This window comes from Uloborus diversus, chromosome 2 (assembly GCF_026930045.1).
Source record: "Uloborus diversus isolate 005 chromosome 2, Udiv.v.3.1, whole genome shotgun sequence".
NCBI classification, from domain to species: domain Eukaryota; kingdom Metazoa; phylum Arthropoda; class Arachnida; order Araneae; family Uloboridae; genus Uloborus; species Uloborus diversus.
In genome coordinates, this window is record NC_072732.1 from 37,062,363 (window position 1) to 37,074,866 (window position 12,504).

The following is a 12,504-nucleotide window of genomic DNA, read 5'->3' on the forward strand; positions in this document are numbered from 1 at the left end:
CATGGTTGTCAAAATCCTCTATGAACTTCATTTTACCAATCAAGCTTTTAACAATCGTGACTACGTAACCGATCACATTTTATTTAATGCAATCGTTGCTAAACTGCTAATTATTTTCCTCTTATTTTTGACGCCTGTAATCATAATCGTGAGCAATTACATTTCGTACTAGTAATCGACTCCAAGACTGCAATATAAAAATAACTGGATTTCGAAATAGATGTTGAGTTGATGGTATCACGTGGTTTACAACATGTATGACGATGATCGTGTCTCGAATTTCCGAATTTCTTTCCTAACCTGAAAACGAAACTTTTTAAATGATACGATTGATTGAAGGTAAAATGTATTTTTAAGTTTGAATAGTCAACTTGAAAATTCTAAAGTTGCTAATTACGTATAATAATACTTAGTGAGCGTGATTGTAAATTAGATTGTAAATAACATATAAAATCACATATTTATGATAAAAACTGCAATAAATATCTCTGTTTAACTCATACGTAGGTTCTACTGATGTGTATACATTCGGTCAAAGGAAATTATTAACTTTCTAAAAAATATATACATTGTTTTTGATTTTCTTGATTATTATATTTTTGTTTTCTTTCTTTCTTTCTTTTTTTTTTGCTTCAATAGATTAAACTTTAATGCACTTATTTAAATGGGTTATGCGTTTTAACGTAATTGTTACAAGTACACACATATATTATTTACCTATAGGTGTTTGTTACTCAAATTATTGTTAAGATAAGAATGAACTACTTGGGCAACACATTTATCAATATTCCATTCTACAATAAACATGAGGTATGTAAGAAATTGAAGAAATTCTTTACTTGATTCATCGCGGTATTCATTACCTTTACACAATGTAATAGTGAAACGTTTTTAATCTCAAATTTGCATTCGTACTTTTTTTATAGTTCTCATTTTTTATTTCGCACGTGACGTTGTGAATAAAAGCTTAGGCAGCTTATTTATCCATTATAATCTGATTTTTTCTTCACATTTGAGGTGATTTCTTTCATTTAATCACGTTTTTAAACAATTGTTTCAAAAATCAAAAGCACACTTTAAAATTTATTTTTTGTAAATATATTTTGAAATTCTTCTACACGGATTTCGCTAAGTATTTGCGTCCTGCTGAAACACACGTATAGAAAACTCTCATTATCAATTAAAAATTTACAAAATTTTCGACTTTGTATTACTTCAACTGAATTTTTTTAATTATATGTTTTTACAACGCACATGTATCAAACACTTGAAGCAGAAACCAAATAAGAGTATACTTCTGCAACTCCTATTTCTGATGTTTTAATTTTCTTAAAATAACTTAAAGCTTTGAACTAACTTCATTCCAATTTTGAAAACTACACTAAACCTTATTTGACACATTCTGTTTTCAGTTTTTGTTTTCATTTTCCAACGCTATGTGGCGCTAGCGTACTGAAAAATATCCTCATTCTAATGTTTAGTTCAGAACGCTTAAGCGTCAATTTTCCAGAAACTAAAAGCTGTCATTTGCGACAAGTAACAATGGAAGCCTAAGACCTAAAGAAATTTGTCCTTTTAAACACAAAGATGACAAAAACTCTTCCTCCTGGTCAAGAACTCGCTGCTGTTCGCATTATGGCTTTTTATCTTCGACTGGCGTTGTTCATCGTCTATGCCGTGTGTGCTTCCTCAGGTATGTGAAATAGTTTTCTATAAATATTCTATTCGTATTTACTATGATTGAAAGTTTAATACTTTCCACCGTTTATAAGATCTTTTTTATTTATTTGCCTAAATGAATGTCAACGATTGTAAAAATAAATTTGTGCAGATGATAGTTATTAGCGTTTAGAACGGAAATACATAGGTAATTATGCCAGCACGATGATCGATGATTAGATTTCAGTGTTTTTTTCAGTTACATCATCTAAAGTATCTACGTTTTTACTTCTATAAGTATACTTTAAAGTATTGGTTACAAATGTGATAAATACAAAAACTTATCCTCATACATGTTGAAGAATTTTTTTTGTTATTTTCTTAACCATACTTCACTGCTAGATTACAAAACGTTTTTTGTTACTCAAACATTCAAAAGCGTATTGCAGTAAGTTTTTTGTTTGTTAATATTGTATGCAATCATTCAAGATTTTCGCTTATCTTAATCAAATGCAGCAAAATGAAGGTTAAATAATCAAAAATATTAAGATGAAATTTACAAGATAATAGTTTTATAATACATAAAGCTCCTAGCGTCGTACTTCCTGTAAGCTAGAGAGAAATTTACGAAAAACAACTGCACATAAATTATCAAAAAAATCATTAAAAGCAAAAGGCGATACAACAGCGAGATAAACAATGGAACTAAAAAATTCCCCCTCATTACTGTAAAAATTTAGTTTGCAGGAAAGTTGAGTAAGAAATTGCTTTGGGGAGGGTAGAAATTTATTCATAATCAAATGTGTAGCAAAATATATAAGTGAACTTTTTCAACCAATAGAGAATTATCGCTAGTGTAACTGCTTAATATGTTTCCCTTTTACTGTATCTATATCTGCATCTATTTATTTTTCTTAAACCTATTCTTATTTTTAATTATGGAACTGCAATATCATTGGACAATAAATAGTTCGGTTTGTACTGTTGGTAGTGAATGATATGTGTGTAAAACTTACATTTTGATACCCGATGGATAAAAACGTGACGTCGGCAAAATAACACCAACAGAATATGAATGGCAACAAATCAAAACTTAAATGCGAAATCGTAAAAATATCTCTCATGGCATGGGATAATTTGTTCAAAGTGCCGCTGTTCTGTGTGTAGTTTCGGTTAGGAGATCCACGAACTCAAAGTTCTTGGTAATTTAGAGCAGGCCCTATGTTCAAGTATTAGACTTCGGTATGCTACGTAAGTTTGGGCCATCTTCTGAAGACATTCTTCATGCATTTTAACAATACATTATCCAAAACTTAAATTTATGTCTTATTGCAGTTATATAAATTACGGTGAAAGTAAATTTTCGTTTTTTTTAGGGTCACAGAAGCCGGAGATTACGCCCTTCCAATTTAGTGGATCCTTAAGAACCGGACACCGCACTTCCGTGATGTGTGCCGTAATGACGGGAACACCCCCGTTCGCGTTTAAATGGCTCAAAGACGGACATGATTTGAAAGAGAGTAATTCGATAACTATCAGAAATATAGATGAGTACAACTCAAACCTAGCCATTTTAAAATTAGGACCCGAACACAACGGAAACTATACTTGTCGAGTTTCAAATCAAGCTGGATACGATGTGCAATCAAATGCCTTATTAATGAAAGGTAAATGCTGCCTGTTTCTAATGATAATTAACTATACAAATTTGCTTAAACTACTGATATCGTGCGTAAAAGTTATCAGCTTATTATTAATGGTCTTGCATTTGTATGAATAAAAATTTTATAAACATGATTGTGCTAAGAGATATTTTTAATTATTTTTTGTAATATCAGCATTGATGACTTCTTGAATTTCAATGTGTCGTAGGTTATGTAGGCCTGTTTTCGTGAAACAGTACTTTTTTCTTAATTTTCCGAATTTGTTGGGGGGGGGGGGAAGGAAACATGCATAAAGTTTACTTTTTGTCGTATATTTGTCCTTTTTACAAACTTTTCAAAATTAAAATGATAAAGAATTCATTATTATAAATAGCAAGTTAATGAAAAAAGCATGTGAAGTAACTGACAGTACTGCGCTGCAATTTATAGAGCGATATATTGTAAAACCTTATGAACTATACTGTCACATTTTCATTTGGGACAGCCTTTTTATGTATTGTAGTCGGATATAGCAAACAGCTGTATTTTTAACTTGATTTCCTAGCTTTGAAGTGATTTTAACTTTCTGTCATGTGTGTTTGTTACACTAAAAAGTAATAATATTCAATGATTTTACCTAAGCATTCGTTTTCTTTAAAACCAAGTGCGTTTAGTGCATTTAAAACTTGCAACCAAAGATTCAATTATTTGAATAATACATTTTATTTGTGCTTTCGTTAATTTGCGTCTTCGTTTAGGAACCGTGTATTTTAAATTGAAAAAAAAAATCACCGTCTTTGTTCTCCAGTAAAAATGCAATTTCGATCAAAAGGTAAGGCGTCATGTTAGCCCAATTGTGTCACAAAGTTTTTGAGACGTTTTTCAGGTTGTTTAAAAATAACTTGTATCATCTACAATTGTTTATGCGTTTTTATTACTTTATAATGCACCATAATCTAAACTGTGAGGAAATACAAAACATAACCACACTTTGAGAACATGAAATAGGTTGAGCGTTTCTTTGTTATTAGATAATTTTTAAACCATACTTTTCCGATTTTTAGGAAAAGTTTAAGCCATATTTGTCATGAAAAATAATACAGTAGAAAACCATATATCCGGGAAGTTCGGGACCATCGTTGTCCCGGATATCTGAATTTCCCGGTTTTCTGGATCGCTAAAAAGCGCTATTGGTCGTTTGTGTATGAAACTTAAATTACTATAATAAATAGTAATACATATTGAAATAAGAAGGAAAAACAGTTCAGAAATGCTTATTATTGAAAGTTATCCATAAGACCTGAGACCCTCACATTCATTTTGAAAAGGAAAAAAAAAAATCACTTTTCCATGTTTTAAAACGGATGAAAATGAAGGAAAGGGGCAAGAAACAAGTTTTTGAACGTAAATGTGCGATTTTTTCTACTATAATGTATGATAGAATTTGTTTTCATGAACGCGTTTTTTTTTTTTTTTTTTTTTTGTTAAGGTTTAGTGTTTGCGATTGCGGTAGTTATTGATATAACTATTGCTTTTGCATTAAGCTCACACCAATAGAAATTCAATTTATGAGTCTTGCGTTTAACGATTTCTAGATTCCACCATCAACTATCCAAAAAATTCGCAAAACTGGTTTTCGGTGTTTCTTGTGCTTTTCCAACGTCACTTACGCTCCAAACGGCTTTAATTAGAGATTATTCAATAAAATATTGCATTAGAATGTGAAAATATTTGTTTCTTTAGTATTCAGTTGGAATAAAAAGACGAAAAATGTCAGACTTACGAGTGTACTTTTTAATTCAAAAAAATATTTCGGAAATTTTGCCCCGCGTTAAGGATAACCCTTTGAAGTTCGTTTTTATAAATATTTTCACGAATTATAGATGAGTAATATGGTATTTATAAAGAAGCAGCTCATATTCTGTTAGGTATTTCAAAAAATGCTTGGTTTTTCAAAAATTGCCAAAAATGCATATTTTTTATTAAATGGCGGGAAAATCGGCAAAAGGTTGTCGGTTTTCTGGTTTCCCGGTTTTTTGGTTTCTCGGATAAAAGGTTCTGCACTGTAGTTTCAATGTCTTTGGTATTATAATAACATTATCCTAAGAGTAATTATATTTCTATGTGCAAAACTAAGATTTCGGAACGATTTTCATCTTTTGCATTGCACCACTGTTGCGAATGGGGAACTACGTTTTCCATATTGCATGTGTTTGAAAAACATATGACCTTTTATGTTAATAAACGAAAGATAAAAATTGCGATCATCATTTCAACTCTGTCATTAATTCATACACCTCACTTTTTTACGTCTCATCCAGAAAAATCAAGGCTTAATTTTTATTTGAAATGCTTTTTTTTTTCTTTAAATATGCAAAACGTTTTTCAATATATATTAATGAAATTTTATTTATTTAAAGAAGTCGCACGTTGTATTTTATAGCACATTGAAGAAGTTTTTTCAAACTAAGGAATTTAAACGTATTAACTTCTTGCCACTAACGCAGCCAGAATTACATTCTAGATGAGTTTTTTATAAAAACAGTCCGTACATGTGCATAAACTACAGTATTGGGATAGGCAATAATGTAAAAATCAAGGCCCCCAGCGGTCGTTTTTATCCCTAAAACCCCCTCCTTCCCTGCGTCACTGCTTTTTCTCATTTAAACTTGATAGTAACTGTCAAAACATTAACTCTGTGCGTTTTTAAGGGGAAGTTAGAAGTATACATCTCCAGTAACGAGCAATAAAATAGGTACCAACATAGCGAAGTGACAAAGATTTAAAGTTTGAGCATTTATATGTAGCTCAACAGCTAAATGTCGAAATGAAATTGACGCAATCAGTGTACATTTTAAAAGATTGTTTGACGATAGTTAAGTATGTTCATTTTCGTTTCTTGTTTCTGTTGTATCTATTTTGTTTCAACTATTGCTATTTACTTTCAAGATAAAAACCTTTTTGAGTGTAACAATTTGTATTAAAAAACTTTACCTTCAATAGCTATTTATTAATTTTTTATAGGAAATCGTTTCGCTATTTAGTTTTTATGTTACTGAAAAACTTTATGAATTTAAGATTATTCATACTTTGTTTTCATTCTTCTACGCTGTGTGGCGCTAGTATACCGAAAACCATGTTAATGTGTATAATGGACCTTCAAGCGTCGTGCACAAAGCTCTTCAATACATAGTTGATACATTAGAGTTTTTACAGTTACAAACGTAACTTCTTGGAATAATACTTTTTGCAATTTAATGGTGTAGTTCTTTAGTTGGAGAAAATGTGTTGGAGCATCTGCATCGTTGTGATTGTGGTGAAGTTTTGTTCCGGAACAGAAGGTTAGTACATATTGCTTAATATTTATGGTGATTTGTTTTTTAACTTTGTCTTTTAGCTGTAATAATTTGTAATCTTTCAATTTTTGTGTTTTAAAACACTACAATTAAAAATAAAGATTTTTATAATGTGTTTGCGAGACGTTTAGATATTTTTGCCTTACAATATCTAACAAACGCATTTCATTTGTAAGGTAAGACCCATTAATATGAACGCTGAATTATTTATTTTCAGCCGTAATAAAAATGTAATTATCCCGAAATATTAATTTTAGTTTTCAATTGCTTTACAATTTATAAATTTGCCTTAACTAAATTCAACGGTGCTGATTAATTGCTTACTTTGAATTTAAAAACTTGTACTGAATAGTAAGGGCAAATGCAATACTAGTAGAAAATCTCTAGGAAACTGGGATTTCATACGATTTTCTACTAACCGGTACTGTTTCTTAAGTAACGTTACTCCAATATGTAGGAAGAAGCCATACCGGCTACTAGAAAATTTTATGGAATCAGTTTCCTCGATATTTTGTATAGTAGTAGTGTAGGTTTTATAAAAAAAATATCAATATTCAATTTAAATTTTCCTTATGGCAGCTTTTTTTTGTGCCATAATAGTGTTTTGGAATCGGATAGGAAAATTACATTTTTAACAATATAATTTAGTTATAGATGACTTTTTTACCATTCATCTGTATTTAAGCTGAACAAAGACTTTTCGTGCTTTCAAAATTATTTCAGTGTAATAAATGCTTGTTACTGTGGCCAGTAGAAATTCATTCAGTAAAAAGGCATTGAAAGAGTCAATATTAAAGTCAAATACTTAAAAAATGCATGTCATCTTAAGTGAAACTAGTAAAGAAAATCTTGCTGAATCATACCCAATTTTCCTACGAGTGGGCATCTTTAGTAAATAAAACGTGGGTAAGATGAAAAATGACAGCTTTACTAAAATATTTGTATAATTTTTACCAAAAATAGCGATGATTAAAATAATACATTGGAAAGGCTTAATCTTATTTACCACTGAAGCAAAATAACTTTCTTCACGTAAGTATTGTTTACTTGTATACTCCTTTAACAACTTCAATAATACTAAATACATCTTTATAACATTAAGTAATTATTTTACTGGAATAATAATAGCAATTTCAGTTACTTCTTTCTTCTTGGTTTTTTCTCTCTTATTTTACTGTTTTTTGGTTTGAACGCATAATTTAAGCGTGTCTTTGATTTCTTCATACTTTCAAGCTGACGAGGCTTGTATTTACGAATGAGATTTCTCGATTTTCCTACTCTCGTAAAATCAAATTAAAATGGACAATTTAAATTTAAAGACAATCATGAATAAATTCATAAAATGAAAAAAGGTTATGAAATAATGTCATTTACATTGATGAGAAAATTTTTTTGTCAAAGCATTTAACTTACTCTTAATACAGAAAATGAAATTATAGCAAAAAATTATTTTTTTCTTGAATCATTAAATTATATTTTTTTAGATAGATCTGATTCGAACTTAGATTTTTTTTCATTTTTTAGTGCATAAAACTAAAATTTCTGTGCTGTTCAAGCGAAAGTTTCTCTTAATATCTAAGCCATTTCGAAATATCTTTGAAAAGCCATCCCGTAAATTTTTCCCACTTGGAGCTATAGCATATGAACAGGCATCTGAATACATTCATACAGTAGCTGGTTAAATATTTCTCATTATCATTTTCTTGATATAATTGGAAAATATGAGTCTAAGCATGACATGCCTGATTTTATTAAATTTTAAATGTTTCAGCTGCTTTGAAGCCCGAGGTAAACCCTTTCCAGTTTGGAGAACATCATAAAAAGTGGACAGAGAATATCTGTGATTTGTTCTGTAACAGTTGGAAAGCCTCCTTTTTCTTTTAAATGGTTGAAAGATGGCCTGGAGCTCCAGGAAAGTGACACAATTACGATTAGAAATATCGACGAGTTTAATTCAAATCTAGCGATTTCGAAGCTTAGCTCAGATCACAACGGAAATTACACTTGTTTTGTGGCTAACAAGGTTGGAAGCGCTCAGCAATCAAACAGTTTGTTTATGAAAGGTATTTTTGACTGTTTATTTATTTTATGCAAGATAATTTGTTTTTGTGCGCAAGTTCTCCATAAATTATTATAGCATGTTTTAATTTAAGTCCTTATTAACACGAAGAAGTTTATATATGTGTTTCATAGCTATAAGGCACTCCACCTCTTCTATATGTAAAATTGGAAAGAAATTATAAGGGCTCTCAAACATGTCTATGAAATTTCTACTTAAAATGTATCCCTTACTACGTGGAATTTTATGTCGTGGAAAGGTCTTGAAATATCCTTTGAAATATTGTGCATTGCGATTTAGCGATAATCAATGTTTAATGAAAATGTGCAAGATTTTTGCAATCTTAAGACGACAAAATTAGTCGTATTCAAACGAAGCTTATTAAAGAATTCTTTATAAAAGACTTTTTTACCCCGAATTACATGATTACAATTTTTACTGCAACTTTGTGCAATTATACGTCGTACTATACGTTGCTAATATATTCTTACCTTTCGTACAAATGTAAATATGCTGATTGTGCCTTACTGTGCGATGTACTATTTCTTATTGCGGCATAAAAGAAGTACTCTGTTTCTTTTTTGGTCGTTATATGCTTTCTTGTAGCACTGAAACAATTTTCTGCACTTATGCTTGCTATTTGTGCAATTATACGTTGTATTTACGTTGTTGACATGTTTTTAGCTTTCCAAAAAAAATTAATTTTAATTGTGTTTTACGGTCTGAAACGATGTACGTTTTCTTGTGGAATAAGAACTATCGCAGATTTTTTTCGGGACCTTATACCTGGCATCGTAATGTACAAACACATGTCTGCTGTTATTATTGCTTTTTCTGCAATTTTACATTGTATTTAACGTTGTTTGTATTTATTTGTATTGAGCTTTAATGTCCTCCTTATTGCGGCATAATAACTATAGTGTTTCCTTTTTGATCGTTATATGTGTTCTTGTAACACTGAAACAGTTTTACGCATTTCTGCTTGTTAGTTTTGCAATTATACGCTGTTTTATAGTTGTTAGCATGTTTTAAGCTTTTCGCAAAAAATTTAACCTTTTTAAATACGTGGTGCTACTTGAAATGAAGTACTTTTTCTCATTGTAATCTAAGAATTATTGCAGGTTTTTGGTTTGCTCTTTATATCTTTTCTTGTATACCCAAAACACATGTTTGCAATTCTTATAGCTGTTTGTGTAATTATACATTGTGTCTAAAACTGTTATCTTGTTTTTAATTTTCAACACAAATGAAAATATTTTTACTGTGTTTCATTTCCCGAAACGTACAAATTTTTTTATAGCGGCATAAGAAGTAATGTACGTTTTTGCTGTATTTTTGGTTTTTATTTCAGGACAATTTGTCGGATAAAGAAGGTCATATGAAGTATGTAACCGTAAATGGCTTATGTTTGACCATTAAATCTTTTTGCTAAAACATTTTGCTTTACTACACTGTTTTCCCCAACTTTCATTTCGCGTTATTTATAATCTCTTTTAGTCGCATCTGTGAACGTTTGTGGCATTAAATCGATATATTACGTAAAATACATCGTGATAAATCAACATTAATGAAGAGCGGTAGTGGTTTTTAACGAAATTGAAGAAGACTATCCAAAACAGCGAATTATTTCGCATTTTAAAGATGTTTATTAAACGATGAGTTATAAAAATTATATTTTTTCCACCGCTGCATTTTGGTTTTTAAGTCAAGAACTTTTGTCTGAGAATTTAGCATATAATATGTAATGCTAACCTGCTTAGTTTTTTCCATTAGAAACTTTATGCCATTCTGCGCTGTTTTCCTCAACTTGCATTTTGCGTCGTTTATAACCTCTTTTCGTCTTACGTCTATGTAACGTAATTTATGCACAATTTACGAAATTTTTAGTGAAAACTAACAGGTTTTTTTTTCTTTCCAAAATTGTTCACATTTAAACCATACGTTATAATAATCATGGTATCTCTCACCTCACCCCCCCCCCTTTTTTTTGCTCTCCATATCGATGGAATTTTTCTAAAAACCAAATATGCACCCCTAAACTCTTTTTTACCATCAAAATTGTTATTCATTTTTCAGATCTCTATAATTTTTCCAATCTTTTTTTTTTTTGAACGAAAAAACCTCATATCTTCGACATCGTAGGTAAACGTAATGCAGTCAACTTTCGATAACTCGAAGTCTCAAGGGACCGGCTAAAACATTCGAGTTATTGGTAGTTCGAGTTATGGGAAGTTTCCAGCAGTCTCAAAAGTTTGGGATCCAATGAAAACTTTGAGATAGAGGGATATTCGAGTTATGAGCTTAGAGTTATTCAACATGTTTATAATTTCATCTACTAAGTTTCTTATCTCTTTTTATGCCAACTGCATAGAAATGCTACTCCAGTGATTTGAAAAGACGAACTAAGAGAATTTATTAGTTGAATGATATGCTGTTTTAGATAATATTTAGTATCCTTATTTTCTGAAGTTGCTCTTCACACTAAAGCTCTAAACTATATAAGTTAAAATATAAAATTGGAACTACTGCTGAAAGGTTTTGCTTCCTATTTTGATAGTAAAGTGAATGAAATTGCTTGCTATTAAAAGTTCATGTTTTATTTTTAACACATGAACGAATTCTTAAAATTATCAAAAACTGATTATATCATTCATAATATTAAAGGATTCTTCTTGATTGCAAAATTTTGTGAAAAATCTGTAGTTACTAATCATTGAAGTCGAAATTTTTGTTTTGTTACAGTTTGAGGAAGGTTTTATTTTCTTCTCAATATTTCTAGTATCAAAATTGTATTTTCTTTTAACTCTAGAATTTATGTTTTTACAAGATGTTTCAAACCCTTTGGTCCATTTATTTGAACAATATTGTTTAAAAAAAAGATGCGTAATGATAAAAAAAAATCAAATTACTTATTCTAATATTATTAGTGTTGTTTAACTAATATTTTACTACAAATGGTTTTAAGATCTCTACACAATAAATTACTTTTGCATTAGTTTATCACGTTATTAGTAAACATATGTCAATCGTAAAAATATGTTTTGTATACCCGTTCTAAATTTAAAAAATAAATAAATAAATAAATTTGTAAAAATGAGGCTTCAGTAAGATGAAACTTATTTTTTCCAGAGTTGTAATTTTGCTGTCTGTTCTCAACTGCTTATCTGTGGTTGATTTCGTGTGTTATAATCGATTCAACTTTTATTTTAAAATGTTACCTTGGACGGTTATATTTTAGTGCACATTTAAAAACATTTTTATAAGAGGTGTCATACGCTTTCGATAACTACTTTTATATTATTCGTTTAGAGTGACTCATGAATTTTAAGCTATATTTTATCTGCTTTTAACTTTTAAATTTCGTGTAGCATAGTGCAGTACCTAAAAATTTCATTGTAATTTTTGGTGAAATTATTTATGCGGTGAAATTGCTTATTTTTATTTGTGTCGTTCATTGTAAAAGTGGTATAACTCCATATTTTTAAAATGCGTAATTCTTTGCTAAATGGTGCCTCATTTAGATGTATTTTTTAGTATGAAAGTGAAGAGACTCACTTTTCCAAAGATAAATATCCAATGAGAAATATTAGCAGAACACTGTTGAATTTTTTTCTCCAAGTAAAAATATGCAAGAAGTTTCATATAATAAGGTCAAGTAAAATCATTTACAGGATATAATTCATTTTTACAATGAACCAAAATTTTTTGGATGCAGTGTATAGGTGTCGGATCCTAATAATGCATCTTACGAGTTTTTTTACCATTTCTTATTTCGACTAAATAGTTT

At 29.9% G+C, this 12,504-nt stretch overlaps 1 protein-coding gene across 1 annotated transcript in view; it reads left to right on the forward strand.

The window, feature by feature from the left end:
• Window positions 1-12,504, forward strand: part of LOC129235220 (titin-like) — a 70,202-nt gene that overhangs the window by 2,602 nt on the left and 55,096 nt on the right. The window contains exon 3 of the mRNA XM_054868926.1: window positions 3,036-3,326. Within this exon, the coding sequence (XP_054724901.1) occupies window positions 3,036-3,326 (291 nt within the window). The remainder of the gene's footprint in view (window positions 1-3,035; window positions 3,327-12,504) is intronic.